Raw genomic sequence first — 19,886 nt, 5'->3', positions numbered from 1 at the left:
CTAACCTCCGCCCACAAGAATACGTAAAAAAGGGGGCGTGGTCTTGTTGCTCCCTCGTGGAGAAGAGGAAGTGTTGCGTTCGGTTCAGTTCGGTTGTGTTTGTCGCCATGTCGTTCAGACGCTGTTATTTTCATCCCGGAGTCAAATCACCTTTGTTTTGCCTTCAGGGGCTGTAGTTTGAGCGCGTTCATCTCCCCGTTATGGTAAGAGGCGTGAGCTTTCCGGGCAACGTGAGCTAAGCTGCTGTCGAATCACAACACGGGAATCGCTGGCACAATCAGAACTCGTTACGTATTTCTGAAGGAGGGACTTCATAGAACGAGGAAATTCTCAGGCCGTTTTGAGGACAGTGAAAACAGCGGTATACAGATAAGTAAATTGTGTGAAAAATACTGTGTTTTTTTACACATGAAACATGAACACATGTTATATTGCACACTGTAAACACAATCAAAGCTTCAAAAAAACACGAAAAACGGGACCTTTAATATACATTAATTCAACAGTAATATACATTTATTTTCAAAATGTAGTTCAAAATACACAATTATTAAGCAGAATGGTAAGGACGCACAATAAATACTAGAGCAGAAAGGATGATGTTTACCTTATTTTTTTGGTATCTTGTGAGTGAGGTAGTGTGGTGGCCCAGTCTGTCAGCAATGTGCTCAAGTGATAATTTCTGTTTCCATAGAAACTAGACTTGTTTGTGTTTGATAAAATTTCATAATAAGAGCCTTTTTTCATTGTTGCAGTAAGGACTCAAAAGTGTGGGACAGGCAGATGTAGTTAAAAAATAAAATCATAAAAATTATCAGTAAATAATACAAAGAATTTTAAGATGCTGTAAATTATATAAATCTGTATATTAAACAATTCCATTTGAAATAAAGTCAAATTGTATTTAAATTTGCTAATTTTATGCATCTCAACATTGAGACCACAGGTGTGTGGGACATTAACAAAAATAGTGTTTTGAGCTATAAATGCTTCATTGCATTAATCAGTAATTATATTTTTTGTCAAGGTGTGTAATGGCACTGTGAATATATTTACAACAAATTTGAACATAATTTGAACATAAATCAAAAATTTCAAAAAGGTGCCCGTAGTTGCAGAAACACCCATATATATATCTATATGTATATAACACCTATATATATATATATATATAAATAGTATATAAATAGTTTTTTTCCAAATCCACTTGCTTCAAAATTGTGTAAATGCTTACTTACATACAGTATCCACTTTGTATAAACATTTTACTTAAAGGGGTGGTAAACCACGATTTCACTATTCTAACTTTAGCTAGCGTGTAATGTTGCTGCTTGAGCATAAACAACATCTGCAAAGTTACAACGTTTAAAGCAAAGGGAGATATTTGCTTTTAAAGAAATCCGTTTCTAAGGACTACAGCAAACGGCCAGCAGGCGACTACACACATTCCTCCAGGGTTGGTGACGTCAACAGGCTCAATATTTACATAAACCCCTCCTCCGAGAATATTAAATAAGGGGGGTGAGGCCATTTTGTATCGCGGCGCTGTTGTGGTATAGTTAGGCTGGAGTGTTGTTGCCGCGATGCCAAGGAAACGCTGTTATTTTCATCCGGATTGCAGGTCTGGGGTACTTGCTCTGTTCAGCCTTCCTTGGGACGGGGGTGCGTTGCAGAGTGTTTAACATACAGCATGTTATATGCACGTGTGTATGAGACAGCGGGGAACAGGCGCGCGCGGGGCCGCTGCACATCTCACGGAGGAAAACTTTCACCATCTTCGCGAGTTCAATGCCGGATTTGCACAACGTCAGCTGCGTGAAAAAAACACTGCCAGTGCGTGGATGCACGACGCGCGCACGCTGCACATTTCATGGAGGAAAACTTCCACCATCTTCGCGAGTTCAATGCAGGATATGCACCACGGCTTGTCCTGAAAGCTGGATTTACAAACAGAAGCTGTTTACGGGCCACAACTTGTAAGTCTGATTTATATTTCATCGATGTGTTTTCCTGTAATATACGTTGTAGCAAGGAAGTAAACAGATGACAGCGCTGTTCTGCAAACCAGTCTGTTAAATGCTCATTCATACTTAACGTTATCCGACGAACACCTAACGTTACAAACACTAACGTTAAAATCTCAACAGCGAACTTGGCATTAGTGTAAATGATTCTTTGATTAGAGCTTTTATGTATTGTTTATCTACAGGCATGCTAAACATGGTTCTGTGTATGATTTAGCTAACTTACTAGTAAAGCCAAAGTAAAGTAAAGTAAACTTACTAGTAAAGTAAAGGTTAGTTCTTGCGACAGATATTTGGCTATAATCGTTCTAAAAATACAAAAGTAAAAGTGCCATTCAGTAGCGATCATTATAGATCCGCAGTCTTTACTTAAGGACTGAACAGCTTCTGCTCGATCATCTTCACTAAAATGTTCTGGGTCTGATTCGGGCTCAGATTAGTATGGTTTTATTGACGCCATTGTTTCTAATACTGCCAAAGCACAGTCTACCAGTAAAGGTAAGGGGCGTGACGTTTCCGACAAACGTGCACTAGGCAGTTAGCGAATCACAACACACTGGGCCAGCTAACCAATCAGAGCCCATCGCGTATTTTTGAGGGACTGGCTTCATACAACCCGGAAAGCATCAGACCGTTTTACAAGGAGGGACAGAGCAGTGTAGAATAAAGGTCAAATATATGAAAAATAATGCAATTTTTTTTAAACGAAGCATGAACACGTTACAGTGCACCCCACAAACACAATCAAGCCTTCAAAAGAATGTGTTTTACCACCCCTTTAATAACGTGCTACATTTTTCTTATTGTAGAAGAAAATGCAAAACTTGAATTGTTTAAAACAGTGCATCTCTCTTCCAAACGCATTACAGGCCTCGAACTTGCTAAAGTTGCATGTTTGATTATTACACGTCATAATGGCAGAATTCATAATGTCTTTAGCTACCAATAAGACTATCATGTGCCTGCTCATTAGTGCAGATTTGCTGTGCTTAGGGTAACGTAAAACATATACACCCTGGGGCTTGTGGATAATCCTAATTTTGTTGTTGCGCCACACCCTCCTGCAACCACTATAATTCCATCTTTGCTTCACACGTTGTTTAGACCAATACTCGCAGAAAAATAAACATTCCCTCCGGTTATATGGATGATACTATCCGTGATCAAGAGATTCTTAGAGTGCTTCCTGTCAGATTCAACTCCCTCCTGTCCTGTGAGGATGTCCTGTCAGTGTGACGGTGGAGCATCCAGGCGCGTGAGAGGGAAGAGCTTATTTTTCTGTGTATGGCTTGTGTCCCACACAACATTCCAGTCAAGCAAAGCCTCCGTTGATATTTCTCCAAGACTGCTTCTACAGAGGGGGTCAAACCTGAGAGCCTCATCTGCAGTGACTACATAGCAAGGTAGGTCGCCTAGCCCTCTGTCATTTAGGAAACTATAAGAATTTGATTAGCACTGATCCCTTATGTAGTTGCTCGGGATATGTTGGCTTTAATTTTCTAATTGGGGAACAATATCTTAGGTAATGTTTGATGTATTTGGTGCCAAAAGACTTGTTAACTCTGGGCCTTGAGGTCCACTGTCAAAACTTGCTGAGCTGGGAAAGGACAGAGTTTGATCCAAATTGGTTCGCTTGAACCTATTGTACAAGTAAAAATTGCTACGGTGCCTGGGAAAAGGCAAGAGGGACAGATTTTAGGACAAAATATCCCTTTAGAAGCAGGGACTGGCAACTATGGCCCTCGAGTTCCAATTTAGGGTTTAGCTCCAACCCTAATGAAACATTCTTGAAAAGTCTAGTCAATGTGGGCCAGAGTTGTCCGCCCCGGCTTATAGACGATTGTGTGTAAATTTTTTCCCAAAAAAAATCTGTCTCTCTTGTCCTTTCCCAGCACAGCAATTTTTACTTGTACACTAGGTCAAGCGAACAACCTTTGAACAAACTCTTTCCATGTCGTTTCTGTCCGCAGAACATGCACGATCCACACAACTCATCGTACGACTACTACAACGGCACGCCTTGGTTTGTCTACGAATGCACCATCCACCTAGACGAGGATGGCCGACGGATCGCTCTTTTCCTCCTTTACCTGGTTGTGTTTGTGGTAGGGTTGGCCGAGAACATCGTGGTGATGTGGGTGAACTGGCGAAGACGGCATTCGGCGAATGGCGTGCTGTTCTGTGTCATCAACGTGAGCTTGTCTGACTTGATGATGATCTTCACTTTGCCCTTCTTCATGATGGAGGTGACCATAGACAGGGTTTGGCTGTGGGGCCGCTTCCTTTGCAAGGTTACTCACCTCGTGTTCTCCATCAACTTCTACAGCAGCTCCTTCTTCCTGGCCTTCATGACCCTGGAGCGATACTTGTCCCTGACGCGTCCCAACTCACTCGCCTGCTTCCCCCCACAGCACAAACGCCGCTGGTTGCTCTGCGCCGGGATCTGGCTCTTGTCGCTTGTCCTGGCCTTGTTGGAGAACGTCCACGTTGATTTGATGGAGTGGGATGAACCGGGCTGCTATTTGGTTCCCTCGCAGTACCACATGGAGTGGAGCATCTCGCTTTCCTTCCTTTGCCTGATATTCCAGTTCCTGGTCCCGGCGTCCATCATCGTCACCTGCAACGTCTTGATCGCCCGAGCCGTCCACTCAGCCCCGGACATCCAGAATCGCCGGGACGTGTGGTTGGTGCACATGTACTCGCTGGTGTTTGTGGCCTGCTGGCTGCCGTACCATTTGGTGTTGTTCTTGATAACGGTCGACGAACTGGATCCGCACCTGTTCTCCTGCAACACGGTCGAGGTGCTGTACTTCTCTTTTGGCGTCGTGCAATGCTTGTCACTCTTTCACTGCATCGCCAACCCAATCCTCTACAACTTTCTCAGTAAGAGCTTCCGCAACAATCTAATAAACACTGTGATGAGCCGCATCTCTTCACTGCCGGCTAGCACGCCAGCCAACGCGGTAGCCGACAACACAGGGACGACAGCGGTGAAAGAGCGGAAGCTCAGTAACACCAGCACGAGTCACTCCGACATTGGCGCGTGAAGAGGGACACTCCTAAATGACGACTCTGGGAAGCAAAGGAACATGCTACGAATAAAATGGCCTTGCTTGAGGCAGTTGTTTTTGATCAGTTGCCTAGTAACTAGCCATATTGTCTCCTGTTTTTCTCACCTCAGTATTGCTAACAGCGCATGGAAGGAAATGTTGTTTCATTTATTTCCGCCGGTTCCTATTGTCGCATTCAGGAACTCCTAGATAAGTAATAAACCCCCCCCCGTCCACATGCCAGTGTTTGTACAAAGATTGTTTTGATTGCCCATATGCTCAATCACAACACCTAGCGATGTTTAAATGGCTTTTGAGCTCAGCAACTTGTTTGTACATATTTTTATGGATGTGGTAACAAAAATTTTGTTTATTATAAGTCTTTTAGGCCCCACTTTATATTAGGTGGCCTTAACTACTATGTACTTAGATAAAAAAATAAGTACAATGTACTTACTGTGTTCAAATTGTATTGCAAAACACCTTGATATTGAGGTGGGATACGGGTAGGGTTAGGGACAGGTGTGGTGGTATGGGTAAGTTTAAGGGTAGGGTTAGGTGTAAGGGAAGTGTCAACAGTGTAATTACAAATGTAAAAACATGTATGTACACAATAAGTGCATTGTATCAAATGATTAATTAAAATGTTAGTACATAGTAGTTAAGGCCACCTAATATAAAGTGGGTCCGTCTTTTAAAACATGTTTGAGTGAAATCAAATGGAGGTTAATGTTATTTTTGTTTTGAGCGTGTCCTGCTCCAATTATTTTCCTCCATAGAAATGTTTGTTGAATATAAACACACCATAAATACATTTAACATTGAAAAGCTGTGGTCTTGTGTTCAAATTCTGTGACCATGATCAAAACTTAAAAAGACAAGACTCCCCGACTAGTTTTATAAGTACCGTTTTTATTCAGAAGACAAGTACAGCTGTAGTAAAAGAGAACAGATTTCTGATCGTGACACTGGACATGTATAAATTATATAAATAACACTGAAGTGATATAAGGCAATTGTTTGAATTGTTGAAAATAAAATGTAGCATAAAAATGACATTCCCTATCACACGTTCAACATCAAAGAGAGCCGCTGCAAAGCACTGACTATATGCACTTTCTTCCTAAAAATACAAATTTATAAGGCCATTCTCATCAGCCAGGATTTTTCTATGGTGCATTGCAAATAAGGCTATAACAAACACAATGTCCCAGCAGCTTTGAATACATACTTTGTTATAAATGGACCGGTGTGGCAAATAAATTTTGATGTGAACAAAATAGAAAAGTGTCCCATATAAGAATAAAAAGGCATACAACTGCTGGGGAAATGATTCAGAAGAACATCACAGCTTTCAGAAAATAATGATTTTGAATCATGATTAAAAATACTCTGTGCCGAGTAAAGAAGGTGAACACTGCCATATTAACTGACTGATATATTAGCACCCCAGTCCGAATCGCTTATTTTTTCATACATTTCCGAAAGAAAGAAATGAACGACGTCTGAAGTGTTTTGCTTTATGCACGACACACAAACTATATGATACTTCATCTCATAACTATTTCTAATTTATTCTACGTCAAGTGATACACTACACGACTATAAAAATAACAACTATTCTGTAAAAGAAAAGTACTTTTTTTTTTAAAAGTACCATTTTATTTATATTCTTGACCTAGAGCACTGCTTTATTTATCAGAAAACGTAGAAACAAAGTCTTGGTTTATTCTCGACTTGCCCTTGCGTCGTGAAAGAACAAAGGTTACTTTGTGCTTCTTTAGAATAACCAGAGACATTAGCTTATTGTGATAGAGTTCCCGGAAGAGTATATAGAGGTAATCGCAGATCAGCATCCCGTTTAAAAATGACTTGGCTATTAAAACACTACAAATCAAAAGCTTGGACATATTTGGCTGAATTTGTTTGTCGTGATCGTAAAAATCTTCTGATCTTAATGCTTATGCTGCATAAATGATATGCATGAAGCATTTTTTGATCATTTGTCTTTTTTAAATAAACGAGCTGGACCAGATAGTGAATGAAAAGCAGCCAAAAAGTGCTCAGCACACATCCTTCAATAGGGTTTAAAAACTGCACCTCATAAACTTTGAAGAAGCCGATAGTTTGATATGTTTATTTTTTATTCCATAGCTTTGATGACTATTATAATTCTAAAATGTAAAAAGAAATGGAAATTTAAAAAAAAAAATGAGGTGTCCAAACGTTTGATCGGCAGTGTAGCTTTGTTCGGTCTCTCTTGCCATCAAGTGGTCAAGTATCAGCACTACATTTTTAAAATAAAGTTTTACCCTTAATTTAGTCTTTAAAAAACAACAACAATGGATCTCATTCTGTAGACAGCAACACGAAGACGATCACATTAAACACCTCTAACGGTGATGATACACAGAGAAATTTTGCCGATGTTGTTTAGGCACTTTCCCATTGAGAATGAGCATTTCTATCTGGATACTTTAGATCAGCCTGTGTCTCACCTGGTTGCCCATTGACAGCAACATTGCCCAGCAACATTTCTCAAAAAGTTGCCCCATGTATCATCACCTTAAAGGGTTAGTTCACCCAAAAATGACTATTACCCCATGATTTACTCACCCTCAAGCCATCCTAGGTGTATATGCCATTCTTCTTTCAGACGAATACAATAAGAGTTATATTAAACAAGTCCTGGCTAATCCAAGCTTTATAATGGCAGTGAATTGTTGCCTCGTTTATGAAAGTGCATCTATCCATCATATAACTGCTCCACACAGCTCCGGGGGGTTAATAAAGGCCTTCTGAAGCGAAGTGGCGAAAGAGTAACCCCTGACCCTTGAACCCTTGACACATGCGTATTGACGAACGCAAAAGCGCAGAGGACACAGCAAAACAAAAGTCGAATTGTGTCCGGCTTTCCGCCGGAAGTTAGTTATTTTAGTCTATAAAGTTTTAAATATGGATATTTTTCTTACACAAACGCGCCACTTCGCTTCAGAAGGCCTTTATTAACCCCCCGGAGCCGTGTGGAGCAGTTATATGATGGATAGATGCACTTTTATGGAATTCACTGCCATTATAAAGCTTGGATTAGCCAGGACGTATTTAATATAACTCTGATTGTATTCATCTGAAAGAAGAATGTCATACACACCAAGGATGACTTGAGGGTGAGTAAAAAATCATGGGCTAATTTTCATTTTTGGGTGAACTATCCCTTTAAGTCTACGGTCACTTGTCCTCGACAACTTACTGAGTAAGTAAACGTGGGCACACAGTGTGACGGATCATTCGGAGGGCGATGTTAATCAGGTGTCCAGGTTGGGGACGGGCTCTTTAGAGTGGTCGTTATACATAAAGGTCTCCTCGATGTTGAAATCGGGCGGCAGCTGGTCTTTGTGGAGCTCCATGTGCGAGGAAACCATTTTAAGCGTGGAGAAAAACAGTCCGCAGACGGTGCAGCGGTACATGAGGGCGCCCGAGTGTGTCTTTAGGTGGCAGATCATGGTGGACCGGCCACGGAAAAAGCGCAGGCATACTTTGCACTGGTAGGGCTTCTCGCCCGTGTGGATGCGGAGGTGGTAGGTGAACTCGCCCGAGTGTGCAAAATGCTTGCCGCAATACCGGCAGCGATACAATTTTTCCCTAAGCCCTGTGCCAGCACCGGAGTTGCCATTCAGTACGAGTCCGGCTGGAAACTGGACGCCCCCGTGAGCCATTTTGTCCTGCAGGTTGAAGCCCAGACTCAAGTTGAAACCTGCTTTACCCGAGCCGCTCGCCTCCAAAGGCGAAGAGGAGGATGAGGAGTATTCGATGAGCTGGTCCACCTTGCGCTTGGCCGGCCATACCTGGCTGCCCTGGAGCTCGTTCGAATGCACGCTGAGATGGTAATGAAACGCGCTTTCTGAGGGGAAGGTTTGCGGACACAGGAAGCAGCGCAGCTCGCCCTGGCCTTCTCCGCTGGTTTCTGGACTGCCGTTGCCCTGTTTCGCTGACGCTTCTTCCTCTGCATGTACAGACAGGTGTCTCTCCAGCAGCGCACTCTCCAGGAAGGGGCTGGCGCATTGTGGACAAGTGTAAATAGGAAAAAGGTGTGTCAGTGTGTGCCACAGGAGGGCGCATCGAGAGGGCTGAGACAGCTGGCATACTCCACAGCGTAATGTCCTCAAGCATGCGTGGCTCTGAACATGGTCCCTGACCACCTGAAGAAAATGAAAAAAATCCATCATTAATATAAACAAATCAATCAAATTAATTGAGATATATATATATATATAGTAAAAGAAACAAACTTCTAAAGTAAAAGAATCTTTACGAAGTCATTTTCTTCCTTAACCATACAAGCAAGTTAGTAGTATGTAACCAATATGAGTGGTAGCTCATATGCTATATGAAATAATATTCCATAAATAAAATAAATTAAATAGTTTGGTTGCTGTAATATTTACTCTAATATTTGATACAGCTGTTTTATTTGTTTACTTGAGTAATTGAGCAATGTTTACTTGGAATATTTAGATTTCTTTTATTTATTTGTACATTTTATTTTTTAATATCATATTTATATATTTAAAATTCATATTGATTAATTAATTAATTATATACAAAACGTAAATATTATATGTTTAATTTATTCCTAAAATTCATGTTACTTTAGTATTAAAGAGGGTATTGTATAATGCCATACATCTTTTACTTCTTTTTCTGCATCGATAAAACTAATTATTGGATAATCAATCATGTCTTCATAATTTGGAGTAGTGGCTTGATTCTGTCTCTTTACACTTAAAGTCATTTTGTATTTGTGTTAATATGCTCTGGTTGTGGCTATGTTTGTTGATTTTTTTTATGTTTTATGGACTTTTCTTTACCATCAACATGCCAGGGACTATGGCTAAATGCTCATGCACTAAGTGCTCATGTTAATTAATGTGCATTGTCCCTTTTAAAATAAAATAAATAATATTATTTATATCCCATTATAGTATTTATTAATATTTATTAATTCGTTTTTATTTTATATTTTAATTTTAGTTAATAATTAATAAAGTTAATAATGTATGTTTTTGTCATTTTATTTGTTTTTTCTTCTAAGAAAAAAATATTTAGAACATTTCTATTTAGCTTTAATTTATTCAATTTAGTTTTAGTTAAAGGGTTAGTTCACCCAAAAATGAAAATTCTGTCATTAATTACTCACCCTCATGTCGTTGGACACCCGTAAGACCTCCGTTCATATTCGGAACACAAATTAAGATATTTTAGTTGAAAGCTGATGCTGAGAAAGGCTTCACACAGGCCTCCAATGGCATTCATTACATTGACACTTCCAAGATCCATGAAAGGCACTTAAAACGTCGTTACAAAGTCTATATCACCACAGTGGCTCTACAATAATCATACAATGCGACGACAATAGTTTTTGTGCGCAAAAAAAATCAAAATAACACCTTTATCCAACTTGTTCTTGTCTTCCGTGTGCGCCTCCACGACGCATGCGCGAGAATATGACGTAGCGCCGGTGTTCGGGAATCGATGAAATACACACTTAAGCCCCATTTTGAGCACTACGCCGAGACCTAAAGCACGATCAATGTAGAATCCAACAGCTTAGACACGCGCGTCTTCCTCTGCTCGTAAACAAATCGCTTCTGGGTCATCTGTCCGAACGCCGGATCTGCGTCATATTCTCGCGCATGCGTCGTGGAGGTGCACACGGAAGACAAGAACAAGTTGGATAAAGGTGTTATTTTGATTTTTTTTTGCGCACAAAAACTATTGTCGTCGCATTGTATGATTATTGTAGAGCCACTGTGGTGAGATAGACTTTGTAACGACGTTTTAAGTGCCTTTCATGGATCTTGGAAGTGTCAATGTACTGAATGCCAATGGAGGCCTGTGTGAAGCCTTTCTCAGCCATCAGCTTTCAACTAAAATATCTTCATTTGTGTTCCGAATATGAACGGAGGTCTTACGGGTGTCCAACGACATGAGGGTGAGTAATTAATGACAGAATTTTCATTTTTGGGTGAACTAACCCTTTAATTTAGTCAATTTAAAGGTTAGCCCAAAAATGACAATGCTGTCATTAAAGGGTTAGTTCACCCAAAAATGAAAATTAGCCCATAATTTACACACCCTCATCCTAGATGTATATGACATTCTTTTTTCAGACGAATAAAATCGGAGTTATATTACAAAAGTCCAGGCTAATCCAAGCATTATAATTGGATTCATAGTTGCTCTGTTTTTGAAATCCATAAAAACGCAGCACGTTTGAGCTTCCACAAGAACCAATGAGATTCATTCTGGTGTTACGCAGCACGTTTGAGCTTCCACAAGAACCAATGAGGTTCATTCTAGTGTTACGCAGCACATTTGAGCTTCCAAAAGAACCAATGAGGTTCATTCTTGTGTTACGCAGCACGTTTGAGCTTCCTCAAGAACCAATGAGGTTCATTCTTGTGTTACACAGCACGTTTGAGCTTCCTCAAGAACCAATGAGGTTCATTCTTGTGTTACACAGCACGTTTGAGCTTCCTCAAGAACCAATGAGGTTCATTCTTGTGTTACACAGCACGTTTGAGCTTCCTCAAGAACCAATGAGGTTCATTCTTGTGTTACACAGCACATTTGAGCTTCCAAAAGAACCAATGAGGTTCATTCTTGTGTTACGCAGCACGTTTGAGCTTCCTCAAGAACCAATGAGGTTCATTCTTGTGTTACACAGCACGTTTGAGCTTCCACAAGAACCAATGAGGTTCATTCTAGTGTTACGCAGCACATTTGAGCTTCCAAAAGAACCAATGAGGTTCATTCTTGTGTTACGCAGCACGTTTGAGCTTCCTCAAGAACCAATGAGGTTCATTCTTGTGTTACGCAGCACATTTGAGCTTCCAAAAGAACCAATGAGGTTCATTCTTGTGTTACGCAGCACGTTTGAGCTTCCTCAAGAACCAATGAGGTTCATTCTAGTGTTACGCAGCACGTTTGAGCTTCCACAAGAACCAATGAGGTTCATTCTGGTGTTACGCAGCACGTTTGAGCTTCCTCAAGAACCAATGAGGTTCATTCTTGTGTTACGCAGCACATTTGAGCTTCCAAAAGAACCAATGAGGTTCATTCTTGTGTTACGCAGCACGTTTGAGCTTCCTCAAGAACCAATGAGGTTCATTCTTGTGTTACGCAGCACATTTGAGCTTCCAAAAGGACCAATGAGGTTCATTCTTGTGTTACGCAGCACGTTTGAGCTTCCTCAAGAACCAATGAGGTTCATTCTAGTGTTACGCAGCACATTTGAGCTTCCACAAGAACCAATGAGGTTCATTCTTGTGTTACGCAGCACATTTGAGCTTCCACAAGAACCAATGAGGTTCATTCTGGTGTTACGCAGCACGTTTGAGCTTCCACAAGAACCAATGAGGTTCATTCTGGTGTTACGCAGCACGTTTGAGCTTCCACAAGAACCAATGAGGTTCATTCTGGTGTTACGCAGCACGTTTGAGCTTCCACAAGAACCAATGAGATTCATTCTGGTGTTACGCAGCACGTTTGAGCTTCCACAAGAACCAATGAGATTCATTCTGGTGTTACGCAGCACGTTTGAGCTTCAGCAAGAACCAATGAGGATCATTCTGGTGTTCGCAGCACGTTTGAGCTTCCACAAGAACCAATGATTTTCATTCTGGTGTTACGCAGCACGTTTGAGCTTCCACAAGAACCAATGATTTTCATTCTGGTGTTACGCAGCACGTTTGAGCTTCCACAAGAACCAATGATTTTCATTCTGGTGTTACGCAGCACGTTTGAGCTTCCACAAGAACCAATGAGGTTCATTCTAGTGTTACGCAGCACATTTGAGCTTCAGCAAGAACCAATGAGGATCATTCTGGTGTTACGCAGCACATTTGAGCTTCAGCAAGAACCAATGAGGATCATTCTGGTGTTCGCAGCACGTTTGAGCTTCCTCAAGAACCAATGAGGTTCATTCAGTGTTACGCAGCACGTTTGAGCTTCAGCAAGAACCAATGAGGATCATTCTGGTGTTACGCAGCACGTTTGAGCTTCCTCAAGAACCAATGAGGTTAATTCTGGTGTTACACCGCACATTTGAGCTTCCTCAAGAACCGATGAGGTTCATTCTAGTGTTACGCAGCACGTTTGAGCTTCAACAAGAGCCAATGAGGTTCATCCTTGTGTTACGCAGCACGTTTGAGCTTCCACAAGAACCAATGAGGTTCATTCTGGTGTTACGCAGCACGTTTGAGCTTCCTCAAGAACCAATGAGGTTCATTCTTGTGTTACGCAGCACATTTGAGCTTCCACAAGAACCAATGAGGTTCATTCTAGTGTTACACAGCACGTTTGAGCTTCCACAAGAACCAATGAGGTTCATCCTTGTGTTACGCAGCACGTTTGAGCTTCCTCAAGAACCAATGAGGTTCATTCTAGTGTTACGCAGCACGTTTGAGCTTCCTCAAGAACCAATGAGGTTAATTCTGGTGTTACACCGCACATTTGAGCTTCCTCAAGAACCGATGAGGTTCATTCTAGTGTTACGCAGCACGTTTGAGCTTCAACAAGAGCCAATGAGGTTCATCCTTGTGTTACGCAGCACGTTTGAGCTTCCACAAGAACCAATGAGGTTCATTCTGGTGTTACGCAGCACGTTTGAGCTTCCTCAAGAACCAATGAGGTTCATTCTTGTGTTACGCAGCACATTTGAGCTTCCACAAGAACCAATGAGGTTCATTCTAGTGTTACACAGCACGTTTGAGCTTCCACAAGAACCAATGAGGTTCATCCTTGTGTTACGCAGCACGTTTGAGCTTCCACAAGAACCAATGAGGTTCATTCTAGTGTTACGCAGCATGTTTGAGCTTCCTCAAGAACCAATGAGGTTCATTCTAGTGTTACGCAGCACGTTTGAGCTTCCCCAAGAACCAATGAGGTTCATTCTAGTGTTACGCAGCACGTTTGAGCTTCAGCAAGAACCAATGAGGATCATTCTGGTGTTATGCTGCATGTTTGAGCTTCCTCAAGAACCAATGAGGTTCATTCTAGTGTTACGCAGCACGTTTGAGCTTCAGCAAGAACCAATGAGGATCATTCTGGTGTTACGCTGCATGTTTGAGCTTCCTCAAGAACCAATGAGGTTCATTCTAGTGTTACGCAGCACGTTTGAGCTTCCTCAAGAACCAATGAGGTTCATTCTGGTGTTACGCAGGACGTTTGAGCTTCCTCAAGAACCAATGAGGTTCATTCTAGTGTTACGCAGCACGTTTGAGCTTCCACAAGAACCAATGAGGTTCATTCTTGTGTTACGCAGCACGTTTGAGCTTCCTCAAGAACCAATGAGGTTCATTCTTGTGTTACGCAGCACGTTTGAGCTTCCTCAAGAACCAATGAGGTTCATTCTAGTGTTACACAGCACGCTTGAGCTTCCACAAGAACCAATGAGGTTCATTCTTGTGTTACGCAGCATGTTTGAGCTTCCTCAAGAACCAATGAGGTTCATTCTTGTGTTACGCAGCACGTTTGAGCTTCCTCAAGAACCAATGAGGTTCATTCTTGTGTTACGCAGCACGTTTGAGCTTCCTCAAGAACCAATGAGGTTAATTCTTGTGTTACGCAGCACGTTTGAGCTTCCACAAGAACCAATGAGGTTCATTCTTGTGTTAAAGGTAGGGTAGGTAAGAATGATCTAAAACACTTTTGTCCAAATTTGTTTAAACTTTCTTTATATTTCAATACATAATTAAAATGTAAGTACTCTGAAAAAGAGAGTATAAAAATCGAGTGACTCTAGACTTTTGAATCTGCAATAAACACCGCTCATTATTTTCATCCGGGACGAAACAAGTGATTGGCTTGGGCGACTGTCACTCTCTCTCGCTACCATGGCTACCACCCCTTTTGTTACAGGATCTGCCCACATGCGCGCACCCGTTTGATTTGAGGAGTTCAAGAGGCTGTATTTCTGCTGGACAGGTAATCTTTCATTTTGATTATACATTTTTTTGGTTTATGTTTTCATGAAGCATGTCTCACTAGCACACGTAGCTGCCTAATATAGCTAACATAACATTACTTAGCATAAAGTTACAATGTTATACACTTAGCGAGCCATTAGTAGAGATGATAAATACTCAATATGCTTATCTATGCAAAGTTGAATTTCGCAAAATGTAACTTTAGATAACAAAATGCATGTGTAAAAGCTAGTACACCGCATCCAGGAACTTTTTTTAGAACTAAGTTAGCTTTAGCTACTATCCTCTGTCTAAACTCTTTTACCATGTTCACCAGGAACTTTACCTGCACGTTTATTTCCGCCTTTGGTTTGTTTTTATATTCTCTACCTTTGTTTACTGATGTTTTTATCTTGTATCTGTGTGTGTCGTAGAGACTGTGTTGTGTGTGTATTTTAAACTTTACCAGTATCGGTATTCTAGCTTGATAGTGAGTACTAAAAGACATCTTATTTGTTTATATTCATAATGATAAAGTTAGATTTTTTATTACATGTGATTCTGACATGATGTCACTACATGCACTCCGCTCCTTCTTCTCCGCTCATCTCAGGTAAATAATGCGTCTTTCTGAGCGGTCGGCGTAGCGCGTTCATGTGTTTTGCGGACGTGGCTTTGGAAAGAGCCCAGAAGGGAGAAGGTGGAGTGAATGGAAATAATGAGCTGTCTTTAAAACGTCGTGAGAGGTCTACAGACACTCAATTTTTATACTTTCTTTTTCAGAGTACTTACATATTAATTATGTATTGATAAAGAAAGTTTAAACAAATTTGGAAAAAAAGTTTTTTAACCAATTCTTACCTACCCTACCTTTAAGCAGCACATTTGAGCTTCCGCAAGAGATTTGCTCTCACATGTCAAGCAGGTTTGGTTGAGCTTCTGTTGATGTTTGCTGATCAATGTTTATATGTAAATAAAAGACTAAGTTCAATCTGTTCATCATATAAATCGATCGAGTCTCTTCAGAAAATTTGGAATAAACCGCTCAATTCATATGGATTCATTTTATGATCTTCTGAAGTGTCAAAGTGGTAGTGGTGTAGCTGTAAATGGAGGGACATAAATCGCTCAGATTTCATCAAAAATATCTTAATTTGTGTTTCGAAGATGAACGAAAGTCTTATGGGTTTAGATTCAATTAATAGGTTTCAAATGAATAAATAAGGCACAAGCATGATGATTCAAAGTTGTCATGTTGCACCCAGTTAGGACACAGTATAATGCTTGTAAACAAATTATATGTTCCACTGACCTTGAAATCATTTGCCATGGATTTAGCACAAATGGTGCACTGCAGTTCCCCTCCTTGCCCTTGAGAGGCTTCGTTCAGTTGGTCGGGATTTTGAGGAATGCATTTGGCTGCTGACTGACGTCTATGGTGAATCAATGCAGACTCTGTCCGGAATTGGTGCTCACAAACGTCACAGGAGAAGAGCAAGATGCCCACGTGTGTGAGGGCGTGTGCGACACCAGCAGCGCGGTCTGGGAAGGAGGCGCCGCAAACAAGACACGAACCCGTTTCCGAGAGGTGTGTCTCAGCGTGAGTTCGTATGATACTGTTTTCCACCGGAAGCAGCATCCCGCACGATTTGCATGGCTGCGAGGATGCCAACTGACCAAGAGATGCCCCGTTTTCACCATTCTCAATGCACATCAAGTCCTCTTCGTCCTCTTCCTCCACAATGAAGTGCTCCTCCTCGTCGCTCAGTTCAATGATGTCCTCTGAAAGTGCTCGCCACTGATCGCCACTTTCCGTATGCTCTTCCTGTAGACGGTGCCTCTTTCTAGCATGATCTTCCTCAAAGAAATCGGAATCTTTGATTGGTCCTGTAACAGCGCCAAGCTGCAAACTGTCCAAAGGGTCACTGGAAGACGACGAAGGGGCGCAGGTTTCACCTCCAAGCTGGGCTGAAGAATCAGGGATGGAACATGGTTCCTGAGACCCAGACGTTGATTTGCTACCATTAACAAGCTGGTCCACTGAGTTACTCCCTGCATTTTCTCCTTCATCCTCCTGCTCAGTTTTGAGCTGCAAAGCAAGGCCAGGAAGAGCGTCTCCAGAGTGGTTACTGTCCGAAGGACTCAGCTTGTTGGTCACCTGCTGGTTGTAACCCAAATGTGCCTGCAAGTCTTCGTTTTTAGGCGACTGGGTGGCCAAATGGGAGCGATTCAACCTCCCGTTCCTGCCTTGAGAAACCGGAGATGGAGTTACAGGTGTGGGTGCGGCCGAAGAAGACAGCGAGGAGCAGGATGCTGCGGAGGATGAGCAAACGGACGCAGCCACGGCGTTGGCGGACACCATATCACTTTCCGTATCCCCATCGGTTATTGGATCTCTAGAGCTGGAGCTCTGCAGATCAGGAAAGGTGGCATGGCAAGCGCTCACCAACTCCCTCACACCGAGCCTTTCCGCCAACTCATACAGCACACCCACATTGATCAAGTCCGTGAAAATCTCACCCGTATAGATAAAAGTCAACACCTTCTCGAGATTGGCGGCCGAGACAAAGTCCAGAGAGAAGGTGGTGGGAACGCCATCCGGGTTGCGGGAACCTCTGGAGAAGAGGCTGTTAAAGTGCGTGCAAGAGCACGCCAGTACTACACGATGAGCCGGGAAGGACCGCCCCCCGACCTGGAGGATGACGTCACACAGGAGGCGAGACAGACGGCAGCGGTTGAGCTCGGATAGGAGGCGGGCCGCATGGCCAGAGCCCTGCAGCCTGATCCGCATGCCTGGCAATTCTGACAAAAGCCAGGATTCGGACTGAAACAGAGAGACGTGAATCAAAAAGGGTTATGACACAAGAATATAAGACTGAAATTATAATAGCAAGGTGCACTTATCTCATGAAGTCGAACAAGCATATTAACATCAAAATAAATCTACAGTGGCATGGTACAAGTCGTAGATAAAGTTGCAGTTCTGCGATCACATGAATGCTTTTTACAAGTCAGAATAGTTATTGTAATGAACGCACCTATAGTACATTATAGGTAGTATCTATGCGTAGTACACTGTTGTCACATGACTTCATCAATCTGTCCGATTAAAGTTTGAAACATTTAGCGAGGAATAATGCCTACTATTTTATTTATTTTTTATCTGGTATACACATACAGTATATACTGCACAGAATTTAGAAGGTAGTAAAGTAGTATTATATTAAGACGATATGACAGGTGTTTGATAAATAGGAGGCCTTGGTGACAGCCAAATCAGAAAGTAGTTTCAGAGTCAATTTTGATGAAGACACGCATTCTTTAAAACAAATTACACGTATAAAACATGCCCAATATCGCCCTAAAAAAACAAACAAATAAATAAATGAAAAATAAATAAAATACTTTTTATTTCCACTATACATGAAATGACACTTAAGTTTACATTTATCACCAGCTAGTTTCAACACAGAAAGTCTTAGATATGTTTACATTATAACAAATCTAAAAACACTATACACAAACACACAATTCATAAATATACAAATGTAAAAAAAAACAAATTTACACATGAATTACACAATTAGTGAACAACTGGTGTCCTAACAAAGACAATCCACACATAAATAGGATTTGTGTTTTGGAGATTAACATAACATTTGACACCCCAATGTAACAAAAATATTTTTTATAAACGTGCAGCACACAATCGAAGGTGCAATAAAACTGCTAAATGGACCTTTATTTAGTACATAATTCGTTTAGCCGTGGCTAACCAGTGTTGCCGTTGCATTTCATTAGCATATGAGGCTAAGTAGCACGTTAGCATCATCTCTCGCAGAGGAAATAAAACAGACCGCAGTGCCACTAACTAGTACTCAGAAACCACATAACAACTCTAATGTTTGCTTACCCAGAGAGTGTTGCTAGGTTATGATAGATAAATAATCCCACTCGGATCCTGTTAGCCCAGATAGTCGTCCCTGCAGACACGGCGGTGTTTCAAAACCTAGTACGCTGCCTACTTAGACCACTCGGTTCTTTCAGAACGTGCCTGTGATGCCCAAAAAGAGCTCACTATACAGGCAATATTAATACGCGGCCATTGTGTCATTTAGGACTAGAAAATTTCAACGCCGAACACTGAGAAGGAGCGCCTCCCATGGAAATCAATGTAATACTTCTGTAGAAAACGTCTACATTCCCTCTGCAACATGTTTGCTTGTGTTTATAGTACAACATTGTGTTCAGCAGTTATTGTGTTGGTTTGAAAAAGCCAACATACTGATCTACTACTTATGATTTTTACTATTATTCTTTTGAGACTAACATTTCTAAATGCATCTCCTAGATCTATCTATCTATCTATCTATCTATCTATCTATCTATCTATCTATCTATCTATCTATCTATCTATCTATCTATCTATCTATCTATCTATCTATCTATCTATCTATCTATCTATCTATCTATCTATCTATCTATCTATCTATATATCTATCTATCTATCTATCTATCTATCTATGATCACAAAGATGGCAATATCCAAAATCTTTGTGGGGACATTTCTGGATAGATAAAAACACTGTTTATGGAATGTCCCCATGAAACATGAAAACCCAATCTGTGTGTGTGTGTTTTTTTTTTCTTCTTCTGATGGCCCGAATTGAAATTTATGGTGGATTTTAAGGCTAATACATTATGGCGATAGATTGATGGACATTTTGTTCCCATAACTGGGAAGAACCACACGTACACAAGCACACACATAAAATGCACTTTTTTTCCCGCACAAATTTGGTCAAAGGCATCCACTCTCCTGTTGTCATCCAGGTTTCTTGTTG

The 19,886-nt window shown here is 41.2% G+C and overlaps 2 protein-coding genes across 2 annotated transcripts; one reads left to right on the top strand and one right to left on the bottom strand.

The window, feature by feature from the left end:
* Positions 1 to 3,253: 3,253 nt before the first annotated feature.
* On the top strand, positions 3,254 to 5,902 carry ackr5 (atypical chemokine receptor 5). The gene is made up of 2 exons (XM_079803642.1): positions 3,254 to 3,427; positions 3,995 to 5,902. Exon 2 carries the CDS (start codon positions 3,998 to 4,000, stop codon positions 5,069 to 5,071), a length of 1,074 nt encoding a protein of 357 aa, XP_079659768.1. The 5' UTR covers positions 3,254 to 3,427; positions 3,995 to 3,997; the 3' UTR covers positions 5,072 to 5,902.
* Positions 5,903 to 8,245: 2,343 nt separating this feature from the next.
* Positions 8,246 to 19,016, bottom strand: zbtb39 (zinc finger and BTB domain containing 39). Its single transcript, XM_079803626.1, has 3 exons — positions 18,956 to 19,016; positions 16,355 to 17,866; positions 8,246 to 9,273 (listed from the first exon to the last, which is right to left on the bottom strand). Exons 2-3 carry the CDS (start codon positions 17,831 to 17,833, stop codon positions 8,380 to 8,382), a joined length of 2,373 nt encoding a protein of 790 aa, XP_079659752.1. The 5' UTR covers positions 17,834 to 17,866; positions 18,956 to 19,016; the 3' UTR covers positions 8,246 to 8,379.
* Between the last annotated feature and the right edge of the window lie 870 nt (positions 19,017 to 19,886).

The sequence above is a fragment of the Gobio gobio genome (genome assembly GCF_949357685.1).
Source record: "Gobio gobio genome assembly, chromosome: 21".
Classification (NCBI taxonomy): domain Eukaryota; kingdom Metazoa; phylum Chordata; class Actinopteri; order Cypriniformes; family Gobionidae; genus Gobio; species Gobio gobio.
Note: the sequence above shows the minus strand (reverse complement) of the source record. Positions and strands in the feature narration are given on the sequence as shown.